The 24,375-nt window shown below is 51.3% G+C and overlaps 2 protein-coding genes across 10 annotated transcripts in view; one reads left to right on the forward strand and one right to left on the reverse strand.

Annotated features, from left to right (window-relative positions):
- Positions 1-2,663, forward strand: part of RABGAP1 (RAB GTPase activating protein 1) — a 141,170-nt gene extending 138,507 nt beyond the window's left edge. For all 3 annotated transcript variants that reach the window (XM_045846251.1, XM_045846253.1, XM_045846252.1), the window contains one exon: positions 1,015-2,663. In XM_045846251.1, coding sequence (XP_045702207.1) covers positions 1,015-1,137 — 123 coding nt within the window. In that variant the 3' untranslated portion in view covers positions 1,138-2,663. The remainder of the gene's footprint in view (positions 1-1,014) is intronic.
- Positions 2,664-6,104: 3,441 nt separating this feature from the next.
- Positions 6,105-24,375, reverse strand: part of LOC123823592 (spermatid perinuclear RNA binding protein) — a 137,944-nt gene continuing 119,673 nt past the window's right edge. For 4 of the 7 annotated variants that reach the window (XM_045846505.1, XM_045846507.1, XM_045846506.1 and 1 more), the window contains 2 exons: positions 23,845-23,889; positions 21,296-21,605 (listed from right to left, as the gene is read on the reverse strand). In XM_045846505.1, coding sequence (XP_045702461.1) covers positions 21,421-21,605; positions 23,845-23,889 — 230 coding nt within the window. In that variant the 3' untranslated portion in view covers positions 21,296-21,420. The other 3 variants (XM_045846511.1, XM_045846509.1, XM_045846510.1) reach the window with 3 other exon arrangements.

Raw genomic sequence — 24,375 nt, forward strand, 5'->3', positions numbered from 1 at the left:
TGTTATTTACCAGTGGATGTTCATGTACTATTTGGCCTGTTCTGAGGACTGGACTTTCTCATAGTGAGATTTGTCCATCAGGCCCCTCACTGCCCACTTGCCCTCACGCCCGAAGATGCTGCTGCTCAGAAAGGGCTTCCACAGCACAGTGTCCGAGGACTTGACAAAGACTGGATTTTATGCCCCACCTCCCGTCACGTAGCTAGCTTTGTGACTTGGGGCATATTGCCTAATTTATCTGCGCCTCCATTCCTGATGCAGGGACTGGGGTTTATTTTGGTCATCCTTACACTGCACGGCTACTTGCATCTGCACCAGAGCTGAGCACAAGGGACCAAATTCAGGACTACAGCCTGGGCCTGGCCTCACGGCACGCATGGTCACGGGACATCTGTTCCGTGCCAGGCCCTGTTCTGGATGCAGGGGCTGCGGAGCTAAGACTGGGCTCATGGGACTATCCAGGACAGTCAAGACGGGCGTCACCAAGGCAGCGGTGTCTGAGCTGTGGTCAAAGAGTAGAAGGTCTTGCAGCTGCAAAGAGAGAGAAGAGTGGGTGTTCCTGGGGGCAGGGCGGGGGGCAGTGTGCGGTACAGAGGGGGCCGAGGGCTGGCCCAGTGCAGAGCCCCAGGAAGTGGGGGTGTAAGTGGGTGCTGAGCCAGAAGAGTCTGCAGGACCAGACTGACATTTCAAATGCCTTGCTTGGGAGTGGAGACTTTAAAGGTTCTTTCTGGAAATCTGTGAAGCAGCCTCAGCTGGGGCGGAGCTCCATCTGCCTGGTGTGTAGTGGGTGGACAGGAGAGAGAGACGCTCATTTAGGGGGTGGTTTTAAGACTAGCAAGAAATGAGGAGGGCTTAACTAGGAAAGCTCCCACAGCTTTAGGCATTCCAGGTCTTTCTGGGCCAGTTTGGGGCTGGGGGAATTTCCAGAGGCCTCTCAACAGTGAACATGCAGAATTCTGGCCTTGGCTCGCTCTGAGGCCAAGGACCCTCATGGAGTCTCCCTTCATCTTGCAGGACTTGGAGCACCATTTGGGCCTTGCTCTGAATGAGGTACAGGCAGCCAAGAAGACATGGTTTAACCGAACACTGAGCTCCATAAAGACAGCAACTGGGGTTCAAGGGAAAGAGACATGCTAAGAGCAGCTGCAGCCTGCAGACACCGCCAGAAAACACGACACCTTTGGTTGCCTTCTTTGGCCAGATGTGTGATTCTGTGGCATGTCCCAGGACCAGACTGAACCTAAGTCCGATTCATAGAAACATATTGGTAGGTCATTGGACCAGAGCTCACGGAGCAGGCGGCCTCAGGGTGAGGCTCTCCTAACTGCTGACACTAACAGGCCTGTGCCGGTCGCACCAGGAAACCGCTTCCAGGGTGACCTCCAGGCCTCACCCAGCCCCCGGGCTGGACTGACACTATCCGAGTTGGGGGTGGGGATCCTTTCAGGCTGTTGGTTTTTTCCTAAACCTTTAATTTTTTTAATAGACGTCTTATATATATATATACATACATATATATATACACATATATATATATATTGTGGTGGGGTGGGTTAGGGCAGAGGATCAGTAACTCAAGTAATTCTTCCCTGCGTCAGCGCCAGCCAAGGGTCCTCCAGGCAGATGTGGAGAAGCACTTTTTTTAAATAGGAGGGTTTCACGGTTGCAGTTGAAACCACCTCGTCTCGTTCAACTATACGACACACAGGTTTTTGGTTTTGGCATTATTCACGTTTCTGATCAATTCTATGCAATTCTCATGGTTCCTGTTGTTTTTTAGTGTTAGCGGCCAAAATGACTTTACAGGACTGGGCTGGGTGACTGACTGTGAGACTGGATTAATCGTAACGTGGACAAATCCTCCTTTCTTCGATGTGTCATGTGTGTATGTGTGTATATATGTATATAGCACCTTTTCCCGACGCCCCAGATAACAGTGTTTAAACCCCAGACGAGGACTGGTCTGCACAGCTTACTTCTGTGGTTGTTGGGGCACTTGATCTCACTCAAGGTTTGCTGGGCTCTGCTCCCCTCCCTGCCACTGGAAGCGCTGCGCAGAGCTCCCTCACTTCCAGACTCCAGGCATTTTGCACAACAGCTCGTGTGAGCGAGACGGACCCTGAGCTGTGTGTGTGTGTACACGTGTGGGATGCACACGTCAGCATCACCCTGCTGGCCCGTGTCCCTGCCTGCCAGGCCCTCCCTGCAGTGCGGCCGGCTGCAAACCTCGCTGTTCACATGGGCTGCAAGTTCTCACTTCTAAACTATGGAATGCAGGTTTTAGCACCTTTTTTTAAAAAAAGATTTTTAATTTATATAGTGATGTGCTGACAGGCTGTCTTGCAGATGGTTCTTTGTCGTCTTCGTGTGATGTGGAGGTAGCTGGTTACAGGAGGCGCTGGTTTCTATGTAGACACTTGGGTTGTGTTGTATCTTTCTCTGTTGGCTGTACTGACACTTGCTGAAGTCATCTGTGATGACGAGGAGGTTAACAAGTGGCAACCCCTACTCCGTTCACCGTCCCGCCCCCGTCCCACTTTCTGTGTCTTGTTTAGTTACCAAAACAGCTATAAGCCCCTCTAAAACTAGGTGCGTGGACATTGTGTTAGGGTAGTTACAGTGTGTTAACTTTATGAATTGAAATATAAACCAGTAAAATTGTATTACTATTTCTTCTGTTGGTTTTATTTTAACAGCATATTCATTAAATATTTTGGTACAAACAGCACTGCTTTGTAAAAACCAGTTCTATCATTACATGCTCCTGCCTCCCCACCCCCAGCAGTCAGGAGAGACCACCCTCAGTGCTGCCACATACAGCGTGTGAGCCTCAGGCAGCTCCTCCATTCAGGCCCTTTGCACACAGCGGAGGGGAGACAGGTCCGTGGGATGAGAAGCCAGGCTGTCCCCTGGGAGGCTGGTGCCTGCACCTTCATCGGGAGCTCCGCAGTCACAGCCACGGGTGAGGCACTGTTTGTTTGAGGCTTAGGTTTAGGGAAATCCTAAGGGTGTAGTTAAGCCTTAAAAGGCAAAAGCATCTCACCAGACTGAGATGGGAGCGGGAATTCCCTCCCAAAATGTGAATGTGCTGGTGAAATAAGGGAAGAGCAGAAACGCAGGTGGAGTGCCCGGGGTCCCGGCATGCTCTGCTAAAACCTTCACAAGTGGTGGCATGGACAGAGACGTTGAGAAAGTTCCTTTCTGTTCACTGGTGTCTCCCACACAAACCCTTGCAGTGGGATGAGGCTCCCAAATCCTCTGCTGTCCTTACCACTTCGTCCCCTTCTCTGCAGCAGGAAGAAGAGCAGTGCTCCCCAACCCCATGGGGTCTGCCCCACTCTGCCTGCCCTGCCTGCCCTCCAGGACCCCAGCTACGCCCGGCCTTTGCATAGAAGTGGGTTGAGATGCAGAAGGGAAAGTGGTGAGTGAGCCCCCCTGAAGCTGGGCAAATGCCGAGCGAGGGGCCTGGGCCATGCCAAAGGCTCCAGAGCACCGTGGGGATCTTTTTGCCACTCCCAGGCTGGTGGTCTGTCTCTGGGATCCACATTCTGGCCAGCCAGGGCAAGAGCCCAGGAGGGCAGCCTCTTCTAGGCATTGCTACTCCCTGGATTCCCCGTGCTTAGGAATTAGGGATGAGGCCGCAGTCCTCGCCACTGCGGCAGTGCCCAGCCCCAGCAGCGGGGCCCACGGGCCTCCCGTGGCTCAGGCGGGTCCTGTTCCCGGGGAGGTCCCCTAGTTATACTGAGCCCCAGGTTAAGAATAATTGCACCTGTACACTAAGTGCTGTAGCAGGTGCATGGGATCCTGCAGGAACAAGGAGGGTTGTGTATTGGCAAGGACACAGTTTCCTGCCCTGACAGCTGGATTCTGAAGCAGAGACAGTGTTTCGGTGGAAGGAACAGTAGTTCGCATTGTAGTCAGTTGAGGCAGCGCGTTGGGAGGTGAGACGGGGCCAGTAGGTAAGGTCAGGGCCATCCAGGCCAAGGCTTTTGAAGGGGGACCACTGGAGAGGTTTTAAGCCAACTTCCTTTAAAAAAATCTTTGTAAGTTGCCTGTCAGTCCTTCAGGAGGAAACAGAAGAAATTTAGTCTGAAAAGAGGTGACAGGTTAGGGAAGCCAGATGCGAGAAAAATTCCTGGAGAGTTGAAACTTGTGGAGAGAAAGGGGAGGGAACACCAGACAGATAGAGTGAGTTCCAGTGTGTGGATTTGAGCTCACCTGGGAGATACAGGCTGGAGAGGTCCAGGACCCACACACTCAGGAACTGCGTGGGCCCGCCCACTAGATGTCAGCAGCACAGCCCCCACCGCCAGTTGTCACCGCCAGAATGTCTCCAGTTACACCAGGTGTTCCTGGGGTGGAGCTCAGGGGCAGGAATGCTCCTGGTTCAGAACCCCTACTTGGGCTCAGGAGCTGGAGGGTGGGGGACACTGTGCAGGGGTGTCCAGGTTAAGCAAGGAAGGAAGGTTAGAAACTGCCACTCGGGGGGAAGAGAGGACACGGAGCTGGGAGTAGGCTGTGGACTCCCAGAGGACAGCGAGCTCTGCCTTGGGGTGAGGGGGAGACCGGAAAGGCTCATTGGATTGGGCGACTGGGAAATCGCTGGTGCTCGGGGCGGGGTGCAATGTGCTGACAGGTGGGAGGGGAGGAAGTGGAGAAGCAAGTGTAGATTTTAAAAAGCCTGGCTGTGAAGGGAAGTGGGGGATGGCGGGTGGTTGGTGGCAAGAACGTAGGGTGTCGTGCTGGGAAACTCGGATCCTGGTTCTGACCTTGGCCACCCTTCTTCGACTGCTCTCAGGCCTGTGCACAGGGTAAGTGAAAGCACATGACAGGCAGAGGGGACCCCTCTCAGGCTCTGGTGAGCCCTAGCGGCTCTGAGGCCTTGCTGAACTCAGGAGGGAGGTGGCAGCTCAGAGGGCAAGACAAGCAGCACCTGCCATAAAGGCTCCCAGGAGGGCGGCTGCCTGGAGTGCTGACTTCTGACCAGGCCCCAGCAGCAGGGAGGGCGGGGCACTCCCGGCTCCAAACTTGGCCAACAGCTGTGAAAACCAGAGGCTACACCAGGGGAGTTGCTGGGTCTCTGGGAGCTCATGTTGTCATCTGATGAATGTGTGAAGTAGTCACTTGCTCAAGAGATGGCCTGATGCGGACATTGAGATTCAAATTCAGATTCGCGGACTGGGGGTGTGGAGAGGGTCAGAGACGAGGACGAAGTCAGATGTGGGCTCAGGACCACAGGATGGCTGAGACCCGCTCTCCCCGTCTTGCAGGTGGAGAAACGGGGCCCGTAGAGAAGGTCCTGGCCCCAGCAGCAAGGCCAGGCTGTCCACCCACGGCTCCACCTCCCCACCCAGCTCCTCGTCTGTGCAAGGGGTTGCCGAGCTCCCGTTAAGCTCTGCTCCTCTCACGTGTTCTCCCTCCAGCTGTCAGACCACCCCTCTGAGTTGGGGTGTTGTTGACAGGTGTACAACATCCTGTAAGGGTGAAAGGTTCACCTGTGATTTCAGCCTTTTCTACCACGTCCATCTTCATTTTCAGGGTCCAAGCATCAGGAAGTTTGGCTCCCCCTCAAGCCCACAAAGCGGGCGTGAGGGTGGGGTCACAGGGTCATCGGTACTGGCATTGTTGTAAGTCCAAATTCATGGTGTGCCAGGGAGAAGGCGGGCCCTGAGTTACAAAACGAAGCAAACACACCCAGTGCCTTTGTCGACACAGCTCTCGGCTGAAGCTCGGGGAGGGACAGCTTCAGCTTTGCTTTCAAACTGCTGGTGCCGTTTAGAAGCTTCGCTCTCAGGCACGTCCCTTTCTCTCTGAGCCTTAGTGTGCTGAGCGCTAAGGCCTGGGTGGTGCCAATCCTAAGGAACGGGTGAGAGGATGCGGGGGGTGGGGGTGAAAAGCACCTGGTTGGTTCTGAAGTTCAAGATTCAGGGCCCATAGCATAGAGGGCCGTGAACAGGAAGTCAGCACCTGCCCCTCACACCGTTGCCTGAAGGGAGGATCCTGCCACATGGACTGAGCCGTTGAGTGCTAAGTGCCAGGAAAGTGGTCGTGCACTTGACCCTTTTTATCAATCAGCACCTTCATTTAACCAGAGAAGGTCCTGCTTAAGACAGAAGCTTTTATTTTTATTCATCCAAGTGGGGGAAACGCAACACGTCAGGTCAGCACAGACAGTCGGCAGCAGCCAGATGGGGCCAGTCTAGGGCAGAGTCCACTGTGGTCAGTGCGAAGGCGCTGCCTGTGGGGGTCGGGTGGCAGAGTCCCTGTGCAGCAAGGCCGGGCATCTCTGGGCGAGGCACTGGTGACAGTCCACACACGCAGGCTGCTGCTTCAGAGTCCGACACGCCGCTACCCCGAGGGGAAGGGCAATCCATGGTGCTCGCGGTTTCCAGCGTTTGTTTAACATAGTACAACATAGTACACAACAAAGTTATTGCCGAGGACTTTGCACTGCAAATTATACTATTTACACTTGCGTATTCAGAAAAAAAAACCAGTAAATAGATAGGTATTTTAAATTTCTAAAAACTACCTGGGCCACCACCAGACCAGAGTGAGAGCGCTACAGCTGAGAGTGCACTGGCTGGGGTGTGGGAGCTGTGCAGCAGGGGACCACTAGTCTTCTCCATGCCTCCGGCACCCCCGACCGCCGGGTCTGAGCAAGGCCGCCTTCCTCCGGGAGGGAAGCCCCACGCTAGGCTGGCTGCCACCCTCCCACAGAGCTGTCTGTTCGTGGAGTGGGTGAGAAGCAAGTCCTACAGGCCCCTCTCCAGGAAGACTATGCAGCAGGGAGACCAGGATGCATAGGCTGGGGGGCTAACAGAGGAGACAAGCCCCAGGCCAGCCCCTTTCCCAGCGCACCTTGTTCCTCAATGTGCCCTCGCCCTAATGAGGACAGCCTCAGGAGACCTGCCTTCTGAGGATGCAGCTGGACCCCGACTAGCCACTTACACAGACCAAAGGTTCAGCACACCAGGCCGGCAGGAGGGTCCCTGGTGAAAGGCCTGAGTTCAAAGATACTTCGGGAGAAAACAGGGTGAACACTGCTAAGGGCTGAAGGGCGTGAAGTGTCTGCCATGGGAGGTGGCTCCTGACTCAGAAGACAATGAGGGACGAAGATGCCCACCTGGACCAAGCATTCACTGAGATGCCCCGAGTTGCTGGAGGGGAAGTCAGTCTGGAGAACGGAGACAGCAGAGCCACCTGTGATTCCTGGGAGATGCCCTGTGATGCCTGCGATTTGGCTCCCCAGCTGTATTCTAAAGAACAAGTCCTTCTGCCCAGGAAGTCAGCAATGAACAGGAGCTAAGCCACCTCCCCCAGAGCCATGGCAGGGCCCATAGCTGAGAAACAGCAAGGGAACAAGCAATGTTCAGTGTCACCTCTACAAAGTAGGGGTGCACTGGGAGCCCCGCCTGACGGTATAGGGCTGCTGCATGAGGTGCCTTTAGGGTAAGGGACAGGACCTGTCCAGTGGCAGCACGGGAGGCACTGAGGGTGTCCCGAGGAGGCCGGGGGAGCACCACGAGCAGACCTGGATCCCTGTGTCTCGCCACTGACCCACCAACCACATTCCTCAAGCCGCAGGGGTGCAGCAGGATCCCCTTTCTTGAGGAGGACAGGAGCAGCGCTCAGCCCAAAGAGAGGCAAAGAGGCCGGACACTTGAATGCAACTTTTCTAAATTGAATTCCCTGTGGAGAGGGAATGTTTTCATGGTGTCTTTGCTATCTAAAACTCCCTTCCATGAACAAAAAGGAAAAGAACCTGACTTACTGGAGCAGCAGAAATACTTCGGCTGGAGCCAGCAAGTGAACTTTCTGACCTTCACCTGCCCCTGCCCCGCCCCACCCCCAAGCAGGAACGGAGTCAGAAGATGACTCGGGCCTTGCACCCCAGAGCCTCCCCGGGAGAGCAGAGTCACAGCACAGGCCTGGGCGGCCTCCCCCACCACAGCACAGCCAGACCCAGCCTTGGTCTTTTCTCTCCCACGAGCCCAGAAACCCCTCTAGAAACACCAGGAGTGCTGCTCCTCAGAACTGTTCCCACCTGCTGTCAGACCCCCAAGAGCCCCTCCGCACCTCAAGAGGAAGACCAGGCAGCAAAATGCAAGAGGCAGATCCCCCATGAGAGCGAGCCAGACAAGCCCAAGAGCAGCCAGTGCACCTCAGAGGCACAGATTCTCGGCGAAGACGAGCCCTAACTTCACTCAGAGCAGGTGGCATCCAGTTCCCTAAGTTTTCAGTGGTTTCCTACCCAGACACCCTAACACCCTCCTAACCCTCCACCAAGGGCTGGAGGGCTGCCCTCTGAGCACGGTGCACCTGTCTAATACCCTCCACACACCTGTCTGTCCGCTCAGGGCAGTGCCCTACCCCTCACCTCCTGGCTTGCCCCCGAGTGTCCACAGGCCGTGAGGAAGCCGGCTCGCAGTACAGAGCTGGGAGAGCTTGATCCACTTGCCCAGAAACCTGAGGGAAGGCACAGTGCTTTGGGAGTGGAGAACACTGCACACCTTTAGGGTGCGTTCTGCTGCCCCGACTACACCGAGCACCTAGGGGGTGTCTGGTGTGCCTCAGTCTCCCCCGCACCCACCCGGAAGCCTGGCCTAGAGCCATCTGTGATGCACCTGAGCAACACCTGCTTCCAGATGAACCCCACGCTCCCTGCCTCGGTGGTTTGTAGATTTCTTGGAACTCCAGACTGCCACCCCTTTGGAGGTGCTGGCCGCAGGCCTGCGCACGTACTCCGTAAAGCTTTCCTGCCACGTGACTCGGTCTGAAGCAAGGGACGGGCTCCCTGGCATTTTCACCCTCACATCAACGAACGCCCCAGGCCAAAATTAGATTTGAGACAGAATGTTGCACTTGTCTTGCCCTTTTAAATGGTTTTTAGGACAGCGACAAAACAAACACCTGGAGACAGAAGATCTTGTCAAACTACCTGTTGAAAAGTGTGGCGCTCACCAGCCCAACACCGCTGGCTGGAAACACTGCCACTCTGGGCCTTGAACCCTGACAGGAACCAAGCTGTCAGCTGACAAGTCCAGAATAAACTGAAAAACACCATTTGTAACCAGAGACCTGGTTTCCATGACCAGAGTGACATTTCAAAAGTGCACTTGTGGTCCCTTTACAATCCTGAGCAAAACCTTTTGCTGGCTCACCGCCCCCGCACGGGAGCCCGCGGTCCTCAGCCCAGCACTCCCTCGCCCGGCCCCGGGCCCACCCCCTTCTCCCCAGCTGCCTCCCTGCTTGGCTGTCCCGACTCAGCCGGTCCCCCTCTCCTCTGGACACCTGCCACCTGCAACTTCCCTGACACCCCTTCCGCACTTCGTCTTATGCCGCCAGCCCTCCCGTTGGCTACGGTCCTCACAGGCAGAGACGGGCCTCCCTGCCCCCCTGCCCCCCTCCCCAGGGCGCACTCCAGTCCGGAGTCCGGAAGCCTCTGTGGGAGGCTGGGTGGGCACTGGCAGACGGCAGGCGCTCCCGCCGCGGCAGCACCTACAGATCGCTGCCCAGGGCCACAGTCCGGCGCAGCCGGCCCTTCACAGAAAGTTTTTCCACGGACACATCTAAAGCAGTGTTCCCCTGTATTTCCACACTGTGGCACTCAAACAAACCCCACGATATTCTGTGGCCCACGGGGGTAAACAAAAAGGCCACTAGTTAGACACCTGGCCTGGGGGTTCTGGTTACCCCCAAAAGGCTGATGGGTTGTCAGTGTACCTGGGACCCTTCATAGGTCCAACCTAAAGACTCAAAACCACAGCTGCCTCTTCAGTCCTGCTCCCCAACAGAGCTACGCACAGACAGAAGTGCAGGCCACCAGCCTGACCCCTCCCCAGATCTCCCTGCCCGCCTGGTCAAGGGCGACCCCACGGGGGCAGGACCCAGACAGACACCTATATCCCCAAACAAATGCCCTAGTGACGGCACAGTTTCCTGTTTCCTGCCCTCCTGAAAGCACTCTGGGAAGCAAGTCTGCCTTCCCACTGGCCGGAGACCACGTCCTACAGATGTTGGATCAGATGAGCTCCAACCCTTGTCCAGGTCAAGAAACCAAAACATGGCTTTGTTACAAAGCACAAGGCCCCTGCGTGGAGAACACCCAGCACCTGTCGCTCCCTTTGGCGAGTTCAGCGGAACAGAACTTGGGGAGAGGGTGAGATGCTGACTGACCAGCCTACAAAGCTGTCTGCCTGTTGCCAAAACACTTCACACAGAGCACAAGAGCCCCCTCCCTGAGAGAGTGGGGCCCAGCGAATCCCCACTGGTGGCCCAAATGGAGATGCCCCCCACCCCGTCACTCCCTCCTGCCCCGGCCTCCCCCGTCCCGGTCCCACTCACAGACTGAACCTTGGCTCCAGAGCAGGGCTTGGGCAGGCACCTGCTTCCCCACACGGGGCTCCTCGGGCCCCCCCCCGGGTGCTGCCATGCCCACCTTCCTCCTGGGTGTGGGGCGGACCCTGGCCCATGAGGAAACGCCATCCCTGCCTCTCCCACCCCTAGTGACCCGCAGTGGTCGTCCTTTCTCCCTCACCCGGGCATCTGCAACAGCCTCTGCCTCCCCGTTCTGATCCTTCCAAACCTGCCCTCCCGAATTCTCACCCCGTCTTGGAAGATGACGATCGCTGAAGTGGCCCTACACCCCACACCTCACCTGCTGCTTAACCCTCCGACCAGACGGCCTCCGTGAACAAGGCCCTTTGCGCTGCCCCTGGAGGCCACGGCCCCTTCCTGCAATCTCACCACTTGCAAGGCAGACAGGCCCCGCCCAGCTCAGAGGACTTTTCCCAGGGCCCCTCCATGCCGGACAGTGCGGGACCTGTGCCGAGCTTTCCCAAGCCCTGAGCGTCCTCTCCCCCCCTCACCCCGTGTTCTCCAACTTGGTCTGTGCTGTCACCTTCTGTTCAGTTGTCTGAAAACCCGGACCTTTTCTCTAACTGTTCCTTCTCCTTCAACACCCCGGTAAGTAGCAGTAGGTGGCAGGGAACGTTTCTGGATAAATCCATGTGCCCAAGAGGGAACCTGTGGTCTTGGCAACATCACCCGTCACACCATGGGAGGAACTCCTCTGTACTTCTGTGCTCTGGCTCAACCGCCCCGGAGAGCACCCTCACCACCCTACTCCCAGGGCAGCCCCATGTCCCGACACGGGAGGCGCACTGCAGCTCACACTGCCCAGCTGGCTTCCAAAGACCGTCTTGACCCTTCTGGAGCCACGTAACACAACAAACTAGAACCCCTTAAAAGTAGCTGATGGCCCATGTTCTCTTCGGCTTCACTGAATCTCACTCTGAAGGGCTCTTGGCTTTCCTGAGTTTCTCAGGTGCCGCCCCCCAGAGGGTGTGCCCCCCCCGCGATGTTAGTGTAGCCGCTGCAGCATGTAGGATGCAGGAAAGGGGGGCAGTTTCTGAGACTACACAGTGGAAGGTCCAGTGAGATCCCAGCATCAGAGCGCGTGGGGAAACGTGGGGGCAGCCGGACCCAGAAAGCACACTCCCCGCTGTCCCAGCCTCGGGCGCTCTGCCCAGCGGCATCGCCCGGTCTGCACCTCACTGCAGGGTCCGGTGTAGCACAGAGACGGTGTGTGGGACCCACCGATCACGAGGCTGGCGCCAAACCACCACCACCCCGCGCAGGCTGCCTGCCCGAGGTGACCCGCCCAGGAGCAAGCAGACCAACAGCTGGGTGACATCTGAACCCTTTCTTTTCCCATGGGCGGTGGTGAAGGCAAGAGGTGGGTTGGTTTTGCTTGTTTTGTTTCTGTTTCAAATCAAGAGTCGTTAAGGAGAATGCCTCAGGGGAGAGGAAGCTTACCGAGGGCTCTGGAAGTCAGGATGGGCTGCAGTCCGCACCAGTCGCACACACCACCAGCGCTGAGCCCACAACCACGGTGGGGGGGCCCGGCCGCTTACTAACTGGGTACCTGGGGGCAAGCTAGTTTGGCTAAGCCTCCATCTCCTCACCTGTAAAAGGGAAACTTCTAGATCCCACAACTGTGGTGGAGTTCAAATCTCATCCCTATGAAAGGGCTCTGTTAACCCTAAAAACAGTAGGAGAAATGTTCTTTTTTCTTTTTGGTTAAAAATTCACCAATCAGGAGCCACTAAATTTGCCACAAGCAAGCTGGGTGGTCGGGAGGTCTCCGGGCCTCCCTCTCCTTGTCCGCGAGGCAGGAACAGTCCGTGCGCTGCTCCCCCTCCAGGTGGCAGGGGTGGAGCTGGACACGCAGAGGTGACCAGCAGAGGGCTTAGCTAAACTGTCCCCGACACAGATGCCACATACTCAGTCTCCCTCACGCACAGTCATTGCTCTAGGCTGCGTACCGCCTGGGTTTAAAAGAGGGAGGGAATGGATGTAAGAAGGCCAAGGAATAAGAGAAAAATACGTGTATAACTCATGGACGCCGACAACGGTGGTGATGGCCAGAGGGCAGGGGCCCTGGGGGCTGGGAGGAGAGGGGCAAAGGGGTGGGGGGTGGGGGAATGGGAACGTGTCAACAGTAACAATACAGAGAAAGAAGTTCCTTTCTCTTGCCCCCCTCCAGGATTATGGCAGGTGGCTGCCAAGGATGACGATGACTTGGGGTGAGGGAGGGTATCTTCCCCGAAAGAGGGTTCCGCGTCCATTCCCACGCCCACTGAGCCCCAGCGGAGACCTCGCTGGCGCGCAGCAGAGGAGCCGGCGGGGGGCGTCTGCAGCAGCAGGAGAGCAGGCCAGTCCCCAGAGCCACTCAGTCAGTCAGAGACCGAAGGCCATCGTCCAGGCAGGGCTGCTCAAGCACCACCGACCCAGGGGGAAGCCTCCTGACCCCAGGCTGGCAGCCCGCCCTGAAGGCCAGCCTAGGAACACTGCGGTCATCGGAACAGGCCACTGCGGTCTGCCCTTCGCACTCGCTCCCCGCACTTCCACCCAAACCCGGGCGGCTGCCCCTCCACGCTCCTCCTCCTCTCGCCCAGTGAGACGAAGCCTCCCCAGCCTTCCTTCAGAGTCTGGCTCAGATCTTTTAAGACATCCCCGTCACCAACCTCAGGCCAGAGAGAGTGTACTCAGAGACTAGGTAAATAAAAGTCTACCTCAATTTCTCATTGACAAACAAAAACAAGCTTCAAATACAACAGCTTCCTCAGTTTATACAGCCACACCTTAGTCTTCGAGTCTATCTTGCTAGTTTGTTAAATAAGCTTTCTCAATTGGTCTGAAAGAAAACCACCCTATTTTACACAAGGGCATCTTATGTAAAATGGGGTGAAGACAGAGCCCAGGTTCCAGCCCAGGAGTCTAGGACAGCTTCTAAGCCCTGAGCTCAAAAGATCCTGAAAGGCCCCTGCCGGAGTTCAGGCCCCTGCAGCTGCACGGGGCCGCGCCCACTGCCCTGCCCCCACTTCCCTTCCCAGACTGGTAATCCACAGCACGCTACTAGAAAGGGGCTTTGGCTCTGAGCAGAGCTGGGCTTCATTCTTGACTCCAGCATTCAGCTCTGAGCCTCATTGTTTTTTCACCTGTCAAACAGGGATACCACCACCTCCGGAGTTCGTGTGCGAAGACTGTCCAAGCGCCTGGTGCACACAATAGACCATTTTTAGCATCTTCCTTTCCTCTCCTTCCTTCCTTCCTTCCTTCCTTCCTTCCATTCCTACTTCTTCAGTCTACTACTGCCCATAAGCCCAGAATGACCTAAACTGAAGGCTACTGTTAACTTAATTACCTAGGACAATTAGCTGACATTTGAATGCAGAGACCAGTCATGCAAATTGTATAAAAGAATCAAGATAGGAGAAACTGAAACAAAGCTGAGAAAAACTGAGCTCCTAGGTGGTGCTAAGAGATGTCTTCACAGCAGCCAACGGAACCCCGTTCCTTCCTGCAGTCCGTGAGCAGCAAAACACGTGACTCGGGATCGTACATCTCCAGCTAGGACGTGCTAGTCAGACTTGCTTAAACCGCATGGGCAGGCACATGACGGCAGTCTCCACGCTGCCCACCAGCAGGGCCAGCACGGTGTAGAAACGGCAAAGTTCTGCCAAGAAAGACCAAGATCCACCTTAAAAGGACCAAATAATAAAATATGAACTGACCGGCTGAGGTAAAAAAGAGGCCCGCATTCAACACTGGCTCCACGAGGCAATGAATCCACCAAACAGCCACAGCTGAGGAGAGGAGTAACTTCTATTGGTTCATCAGTTTACACAAACATCTCAGGCTTAAAATATCTTGAACAGAATGCAAATCTGTCTTATTTTTTAAAGGATATACTCAGCCCCTATCTACAGTTTTTATGACCTGAGAGCATCACGGGACTCAATCTGCACTCCCCACTCAGCGCCTCTAGCAGCAGACAGGGGCACCTCCGCACCTTCCCTCGCAGGCTCCCGCAGTCCACAGACGGCACGTGGCGGCCGGAACGGACAGGAAGAGGTCTGCCCTGCACTCAACAGCGTCACCGCCTACCCACTTCTTCTTCCTTATGCTGAAAAGCAACTTACCAACTGCCTAGATAGATAGCGAAGTGGGTAGAATGGACAGACAGATGTATAGGTTGGAAGATGGGTTTTTTCCCTAAAATTAACAGACAGGCCCCGGCCTGGAAGCTCAGTTGGTTAGAGCGGCATCCCCATGCACCAAGGTTGTGGGTTCAATCCCCGGTCAGGGCACACGCAAGAATCAACCAATGAATACATCAATAAATGGAATGACAAATCAATGTTTCTCTCTCTCTAAAATCAATAAATAAAATTTAAAAAAAAAATTTAACAGAAGGGAGGCTTTACATAGTGACGAGTATAGATTTTCCCCTCAAAATGCTGAAGCAAATGGAGAGAGAAGTCGCAGGAATGCTGTTCAGAGAAGCACCCAAGTCAAAAGCCTTCTGGGCACGCCACTCAAACTCCTCTTTTTTGTCTGTGGTTTCTAGTAACTTGCCTTCTACCTGCCAAACCCTGGTGCACTCTGAAAGTTGGATTCCGGGGCGAGCTGTAACCAAACACACTCTTTTTTCTCATTGAAGCACTGGTCGGAAACTTGGAGTCAACGAGTTGGTAATTTAAACTCAGCCGTTTTGGGCACACTTCAATCCCGAAGCGGGCGTTTGCGAAGCCCTGGCAGCGGACCGGCCGATGGCTTCACCGCCGCCGCAGGAACGGAGGGAGCGTTTTCATCCAGCACGGTCCGCAGTGACCTCCTCACACCGGCTCCCACCAAACGTTTGCTCTGTTTCCTGTCTGGGCTTCAGATGGTGAAGACAGGCCTGTGCCCACAACGGGGCGCACCCCACACCTGTCGGCACCGAGGAACCAACGCAGCCGCCCCCGAGCAGGCCACACACCTGTTTCCAAGCTACCACGCTAACTAACCGCCAGCACAGCCTGGCCTCCCTCACACACTGTCACCTCAGCCAACCAAGGGAAGGACAGTCACCGGTTCCTGGGTACGACCACGTGCCCAGGAGGTACTATTCAAAGCACTTTAGTGTATTAACTCACCTAATTCCCAAGCCCCAAGGGAACTTGCTGGAGGGGAGAGATTCTTTGGTCCAGATTCCCACATGGTTTCTATTCCATATTTCTAGCTGTGCTGTGAAGCTTACATAACCTAATTTGCATTAGGGTGCTATTTTAAAAATCTCCAAAGTTCACTCTTCAGGCATCAATGGAAGCTGTTAGCTCTTACCTAAAATGATAATGTGAGAAAGGATATCTATTCTTACAACTAACTCAACTCAAATTCTTGCCCTAAAACTCTCTTTGGAAGATGCTCCTGGAAAGGAAGGGACTCGCTGCTCTGTGAGAAGCACCAGCTCCCTGCTCCGTGCAGCAGGATGCAGGATGCTCGAGACACTCACACCGACACTGAAACCCACCTCCACAGACGGCCGTTCTTCGGCTCTGCGCTCGGTACTCACCACCACCCATCCCCCTTCCAGGCCCCCGGGTGACACGGAGACAGCGCTGGTCACTGGGTGGTGCGGCATCAGTGTGAGTCTGACTAAAACAGAACCTTCCTTGTTCTGACGACCACAGGGAACTCCGCCCCCGGCCGGCACGGAGGCCAGGCCTGAGCTCAACGGCACTCAGGGCAGACCACTCACAGAGCAGGCTGTTTGCAGCTTCAACTGCTCCCAGCAGCGCTGGCTTTTAGGGCTCTAACTGCAGGGGACGCAGTGCAGGGATCATCTCCGCGGTTCATTCCCCTAACTCACGACTGAAAATTTACCTCCACTGCGATTATTAATGAGGCCTAGGAAACAGGGAAGTTATAATGAATGATTTATTAGAAGGGTAAACCCCCCTCATTTGTCATTAAAAAAATATGGTGAGTATTTGAATTAACCAGTTTGCTTTTTTCTGTCTCATAAAGCTGTTTCAGAAGGACTGGGGTATTCATTGTTCATTTCATTCAGTTCACTTACACGTGGACAGAAGTCGATGAACATAAACCAGAGCTGGTTCTGAGCTGTCCAAACTGGCAGGGAAATATTTAAAGTGAGCGGCGCATTTCCAAACGAGGCCCATTTCAGTGATGTCAGAGGGCCCGCATTATTAATGTACAGATAAACTATTAAATGAATAATACACTTTTGATACTGCTAACGCATTATTTGCCCAATTCCCCCAACAAGGAGACTCTCAGGCATAAAGCGCTCCCACCGGGCAGGCCTCTGTCTGACTGGTATTCAGAGAGGGGCCCAGCGCGGCCTGGGCACTGGGCTGTCTGAGCAGAACTGGAATGTACCTGGGACTAGTCATCGAGACCTCATACCACCTTTATGGATGCGAAAGCCACATTCAACGTACATAAAGATTCTGTATGGGAAAGAATGTTGTTCCAGCAACCTTCAAGTTAGTGATAAAAAGAAAACTGCTACTTAGAGACAAATAGAAAACATAAAATTCATTTTAATCTCTCTATAAAATACAGCCTTAGCACAGAACATCTGACACATATGAAATGCATTTATGGGACGCGCTAAACGAAGCAAATCCTTATTAAAATATTTGGCCTAAACCTCACATCTTTTAAGTAAACTCCACGGTAGTTGCAAAGGCGGGAAATAAACATCTAGCTACCTAACCTAGAAAAAGATAAGTGAGTTGCCTTAAATCTATTTGGTCTCTGCAAACTAGGTATTAACCATTCTGAGTCTTGCCCAAGTTGGTTCTGCACATAGTCAGCTCACCTCAATCAATCATGTTCCCAGTTACCTTAATGTTTTGGTTTTTTCATTTCTATTGCTTGTTTTTTTATGGCTTCGTGCTGCTGTTGTATTGGGGCATACAACACATATCAGAGATTTTCATTTCTCAGAGAAATTTCTCTCTTTGAGAAATTGGCACTTCGATCCTCAGCTTAATAGCTACATACGAGTGGATCCCACCAGCATGGTTACCAATCTTGCTGCTTATGAAATTCCAGCATTTTGGCCAAAAGAGTGCCCTGACATTAAAGTCTTCTTAGGTGAACTCTTTCCACCCTGAATTCTTTTATTTAAACAGGCATGTGTGTGTAATCAGGTATATGTCATATGTGTTCTACACACACCCCCACACACACTCAGCTCTGTAAAAGCGTCTCTCTTAAACAGAAGGTAATCACAAGGGTATTAAATGCTGAAAATAATTATTTGACATTTAGATCATACAAATTTCTAAAGGTAATGTGATGGCATAACACCTAAGAGATCAAATACATCATATATGATTGTCATATATGCATGCATGCTGTGTTCATTGGTTTTCAATCACTTTTCTCTTGAATCAGAAAGTAAAAGAGCTTACCTTTGTACACTGAGAGCACAGCTTACAGTCACTATATCTCAGCCTATTTTATACAAGTGATATGGCTACGGAGGTCCGAGGAGAACGAGAATAAAGTGAGATAAACGTGCTGAAAACTGCTTAAAAGTATTAACCTGAAATACACAGAGGGTCCAACACCAGTTTTAAAAATACATTAACGAGGTATTCCCAGCTCTTCAATTAATAATGGTGACTGAATGATTCATGATTTCCAAACATCCACCCAGTTTTTAAAAAAGACAAGGTTAACACCAGCACAGCCCAGCAGTGTTTGGTTCCCGGCCAGCAACTGGAGAGGAGCGCTGTGGACGCCCTCGGGGCCCTCGCCGCCCCTCACCGTGCGCTGCATCGAGTCAGCATGAGGTATGTAGGGAAGCTACTCGACCGACCACCTTGCACAAGAGATGGGGTGCTCCCGGAGCCTGAAGGGACACAGGCTGCAGGCCACATCCCTGGCTGGGCGCCAACCCCCATGCAAAGAATATGGCTTCAAGGAGGACCCCTATCTCTGAGAAATTAAAATAGCACTAACTGACGCAGTCAGGAATGCAACTATCCAATTTACGTACTAAAAAAGTTAAAAACTGTCAGAAGATAAAGCACAGCTCACACACTGACTCTGAGTTCTGCACTGGTCTGTAAAGTCCCTGACGAGAGACTGCACTAGGAGAGGTTGAGTACAGATATTGCTACGTTTCCAAAGGAAAAGTTTTAAAACAGACACCGTGGCTTTGAGTCAAGTATTGCTCTTCTTTAAAATGTTCGGTCACTGCTTTCCAAAAGGAGGTGTCAGAGTGGTGTATCTCAAAGCTGGAAAGCCTCAGGGGTCACATTGCTCTTAAGACCAAGACATAGAAATTGCCATTTCAAGCCAGACAACCTGATGGTTCTAGAAGTCAGAGAAGAGATCTTGAGGGCCCAAGTGAATAATAAATGGTGCGACGCTCAGAGGCTGGCAATAGGGGCTGTCAATGAAAAAACCACCTACAGTGGGGAAAAGAGCAGAGAGCAAAGCTTGATGTTAATGTCACAGAATTTGGTGAAGCCAAGAGCTTCATTTATATTTCTCTGCTCTTTCGGCTGTAAGTGGAATTTTCATTACAAAATGGAGGGGTGGGAAGGGCACAGGAGGGGGAACACTTAATTCATTACAAAATGTAAACAGTTGAACTTGCAGTGGTTACCACTTCTAACAAAGGACTGACAGCTCAATTATTTTAAGTAAAGCAGAGAAATGTAAAAGTTTGCAGCAACTGGGCAGGTTTACAACATGGTTAGTAACTTCCAACAAACAACAAAATTAAAAAAAAAGGACTCGGTAGAACCGTCTGAAATGACTGCCATCATGTCGGAAAACAGCACAGCCCCTCTCACCACTGCACGGGGTGAGCTACGAAGCTGAGTCGGCTACTTCCAAATAGTTTTCTAACGAGAATCTCCAGAGAGACTCCAACTTGGAATGCAAATTTGACGATCAATTTCAAATGACAATACAGCTACGGCTGCCAATTAATAGTATTCCAAAAACAAAGAGGACTATTGTAAATATTTAATTAATAAAAACTGGACACTACCAGCCATGCTTTTTCTTCTCAGTGATGGCTCTGTTTCATCCATGGGTCAGCAGAATGAATCAATGAAACACGTGGAAACTCCCAGCCGAAACAGGCCCCCCTGTTCATGTCTCACCACTAATGCACAGGGTGCGGATGATAAGGTCACAGCTATTTCTAGCGAGTGATGAGGTTTTATTAAAGTATCACCCACCACTAATAAAAACAAAAGGTCAAAGAGTAAAAGTAAAGAACCATTGTGTAATAAATATACATCTGAAAAAGGACACTACATTTGTTTTAAATTGCCCATTCCATTCTCATTTAGTGGTCCACAAGAAATCTGACACATAAATTTGCCATATTTTGTGAAGCCTATTTTCACTGATGGGCAGTGTTGTGCTCCAAAATACAGAATTTAAGAGGGAAGAGGAAAGCTAATTCTTACTAAAAACAGACATTTTTAAGACAGAGTAACTCATAAATATCAGCATGGACATGGGACCACACTGTGGCCGTCATGGGGGTGAGTACCTTAATGAAACCATTACCTTCTAGTGACATCATAGGCTTTCCAGACAAGGTGAGAATGCAAGTGCGAGACTTAGGTCTGCACCCTTCACAGAACAGCACGATGGTACCAACTGATCATTTGCCACCAGCTTACTCAGGTGTCTTCAAAAGAAATGCTGACCCATGGCTGAAACCTGTCACTTTTCACAGCAGCACTCAACAAGAACTGGGACAATCGAAGAGCAAGTTTTTATGGGGACCCTGTTGCTGCTTTAGATTCTGATGTAATTGAAGAGGAAAAGAAGACCCTTCAATGAATCCCAGAAAAACTGCTAATCTTCTATCTGCATGAAAAAAGCCAGGGAGTGAACACAGTATCTTACAGAGTGAAGAAGGCCACAAGAACGAGAGGGTGATTGATTGGTTAATTTATTATTTTTTAAAACTTGGGAATTCGGGAACTAGAATAATCACACTCCTCCTTTCCATCTCCGGGTGGTGCCTCACTCGGACACGGACACGCAGCGCTCGCTCGGAGGGCGTGACCCCCGGCAGGAGGGGAGGCCCTTGCGCAGCGGGAGCAGGAAGGGCTCTAAGGAGGGAGACTGGCTCCGACTCGCCACCGCCTGGCTTTGTTGCAGCCGTGTGCTTGCAAGTGAATGAATGGGTTTCTAGGGCTAAGTCATTGGTTTTCAGTTCCTTGTAATTTTATACCAAAACATATCAAAAATAATAAGCTAAAACAATATTCAAACCCATATTTTATTGGCTTTAATTACACACTTCAATATTTACAAAGTTAAAGTTAAATGAAAAGTCTCTATCGTATTAAAAAAAAATAACTACAGCCCGAATTAAAGTGCCCTGGGGCGAATGCGTGTCCATCAGCCAGGAATCAGTGACTGCGTCAGGAACCAGGCGGCACTCTGTGTCACAGCAAAGCAGTTTATTTGTGATCAGTGTTTGAGACTCTATACAGCCTTCACAAATTTAATTTTACATAATCTGATACTCCTCTTCAACTTTGAACTGCTAGACTTATTTCCCTACAACAGAAGGGCTGGTATAAGTTATTTTCCGGAAATGAGGTACCGTTTCACAGAACTAGTTTCTTTTTTTTTTTTGTTTTCAAGTTTTAGAGAACTAAATTTGCATTTGTTAAAATCAAAAAGTAGGAAAGATGTTCTTTACAAATAATTTTGATCAAGTATGTGTTCGAAGAAAGCAGGATAAAAAGGCTTTTTCTCTAACATTCTGTATTGTACTGTACTGTTGTTCAATAGGAATGAGCTTCTGCCATTTGCTAAAAGAATGAGTAGTGGGGAACAGGATATGTTGGGAATTTCATAACGGGCAACAGAACCATTCTCTTGGGTAAACCTACAGAGAAAAGAAACGGAGAGGACTCCAAATAAGTTTGATAATCCAATAAAAATTTCAGGTAAAAAAAATCTTATAATAATTACCATTAACCTTTTCCAGATTAGTCAGTCAACATGTACCATTTTGGAAGAGGCCCACAACTCTCTCGCAGACCTCCAATTTTGAAATTGCTCTTAATATTTTGGTAACATCTTCCACTCCAAATGAAGGCGCCACGTCACAGGAAGAATGACATTCAGAAAACGATTTTGTGTGAGCGAGCTGCCATGGACTCTCAAGATCAACAGCAATGCTGCTGATGGATATTCTAAAGTGACTCTGCAAATCCAGACTGGCTCTCCATTTGGCAGATCACATTCTACAGGAGGAATAGGGATTGTAAAAATTCAAAGCACATCTTTCAGTGCCAGCCTGAGCTCCGCAGAAAGGCAGTTCCAGGCAGAGCTGTGACCAGGTGCTTATCTGGTTAATGGCTATTGCCAATATTGGCGTGGCAAATCTGGAAAGATTAATAATCACTTTCTTAATTTTGTAATTAATGAGTTCTTGTGGCCTCACAAACTTCTGCATACTCAAGCATGGTTTGCAATCTGCTCCTGTTTCTACCCTGACCTACGGAGAAATCACAAAGCAGCAACAGCAGGTAGTCGAGCGCACCGGATGATCAGAGGGAAATCACCCCGCATGCAACAGCTTTACAAAGGCCAAAGACATATTTACCTTACAGCCAAAATAAAGCATCGTTTTAGTAGGTAGGCATCACAGTAACATTTAAAAACCAAATCTTTTATGTGAAAAATGGGGGCATCAAATTTCACCAGCTTTGGAAGTCAGTATATGGCACATGGAAGAGAGGAGCCCTCTGCAGTGGGGGCTCAGAGGCCGCAGGGTGGAAAGTCCAGTGTTAGAGAAAAGGGAGGGACAAGAGAGAAAAATTAAAAAGACTGAGGGGAAACATGAATGTAGCTTAGAGCCTAGATATGAAAGTGTTTTAAAGGGAAAAATAAAGCTCTAGCAAACCCATACTAAAGAACATGAGACTGACTATGTCTGAGAGAAAGACACAGACTTAAGAACCAGCCCGAGGCGGCAGACGCTCAGGTGCTCACACAGGCGTGTTACGAGGAGCCGGGAGTCAACAACGTGCTTGGACACACTGACCAGACCTAATGCTCAGGAACGAGGCGGCAGTCAGGATACCCAGAAGCTGGCTGAATGGTAAAAGCAAATGGCCAAATCTAAAGGAGCCAGACAGTTTGAACTTAGAGGCAATTCTGGGTGAAAGCATACTCTTGAATGAACCCCCACTTCCTAGTTACCCGTATCTGAGAACAAGGGGAATCAGGGGGACCCTGACCCAACCAGAATGTGCCAGAGGGGACATTCAGGTAAAGGACTCAACTCCAGACTCTGTCTGCACTTTGTCTTAGAGAAAACTCACCCCAAATATCTGACCCTTGCAGCTTCTCCACATCTTTCCAGGATATAAATTGTCTATCTTAATGGGAAAACTGGTCGAACTGTTCACGTCCTACTTATGTCTAGAGGCATGCAGCCAGGTGAAGTTTCAACTCGGCAGTGTCTAAGGACCCACAATCTCCATCCACACAAAAATGGGACGCTGATGCATGGAGAGAAAGCACAATGAAAGGCCTTGAGGCTCCGCGGAGGACTAGCCTCCCGGGTGGCCGTACACTCAGGGTCTCCCCCGTCTGGGCACACGCGTGTCCAGCCCAGGGTTGCACTGAGGCACGCACACTCACACACACTCTTCACATGCACACACACATTCTCCCTTCTTCTCTCAGTGACAAACATCCTGCAGATGGCTGGTTCCAGAACATGTAGCACCTGAGTTAGGAGAAAGGTCTAAGCGAGCATATCACTGACTCCAAACCTATTGCCTCCATTGCCACATAAACCTCATTCAAAAGTTATCCAAAGGGCCACTGAGGTTCATTTCTGCATTTGCTTCTGTTTTTGTTTTTGTTTTTTTTTAATTTTTGGAGGAAGAAGAGACAATTCTGTGTTTTTCTAACGTGTATTACTGACTTTCTGCAGTAAGCACTTATGCGACACTGCTGGTGATACCCCTTATCAACTCTCCAGGGCCCATTTACTCCACTTCTAAAGCAAAATTTCTGGAAAGGGATGATGGCTACAAATTTGCAGTGAACATTTTCTATCCCTAACTTAGATCACCCACAGCTCACACAGTTTCCAACCAAAAACTTAACTGTAGCTACATAACTGGCAGGCAGCCAAGCCAGAAACTGTGTATGGCCCTTCAGTAGCCTTTGAATGGAGTGTAAGTTGGCTGTAAGAAGAACTACTTAAGATACTTAATTTCAGTATGGTCAGAAACAGGCAATTAGAACAAGCAGTCCTTCAATCAGGCAAAGCGGAGAGAAGAGCAACTCCAACCAAACCAAGAACCACAAGGTTGTGGCATTTTCAAAGGGAATTTAAGTTGGGTCACTAGAATGAACAGGTCTGAGATCCTCCAATTCATTTAAAGAAACCCTAGATACAAACTGTGCTTGGGACTGCTGTGACAGAGTCGCTAATAGGAGAAACCAGTAAGACGGTGTACATACCATAGGCAGGGGCAGCTGTGCTGTAACCATATGGTGTTCCATAGCCTAGTGCAAAGAAGAAGAGAGCAGATCAGTCTACGACAATGGGCAGCTGGCACTGGCCCAATTCACAAGTAACACCAGGCCTGGCACCATGGGCCTGAGGACTTCTTCCAGATGCTGGAATGAGAACCATTCCCGGAATGGCTCTAACCTACCGATCCCTTCAGGCCTGCTAGAGTGAAGCCTTATGCGCAGCCTCCAAGACTCCCCTGACCTACCAGAACATCCTGTCTCTGTCTCAACAGGCTTACCTCACTGCATGGTAACTATCGACTCCCGGTCTGTGTTTCCCATTCCCACCAGAGCAGCAGAGACACTTGCATCACCTGAATTCAGCAGAATGCCTGTCAGATAGTAACCACTAGCAAAAAAAAATTGTTGAGCAAAGGGATATTCAGAATGATGCAAATGACCCATTTCTCAAAGGCAGAAACCAGAACTTCTCAAGTCTCTTTTCAGAAAGCAGTGACAGAGCAGGCTGAAGTCTCA

Source organism: Phyllostomus hastatus, unplaced genomic scaffold, assembly GCF_019186645.2.
Source record: "Phyllostomus hastatus isolate PE091 unplaced genomic scaffold, TTU_PhHast_1.1 phas_contig_495, whole genome shotgun sequence".
In the NCBI taxonomy this organism is placed as follows: Eukaryota; Metazoa; Chordata; class Mammalia; order Chiroptera; family Phyllostomidae; genus Phyllostomus; species Phyllostomus hastatus.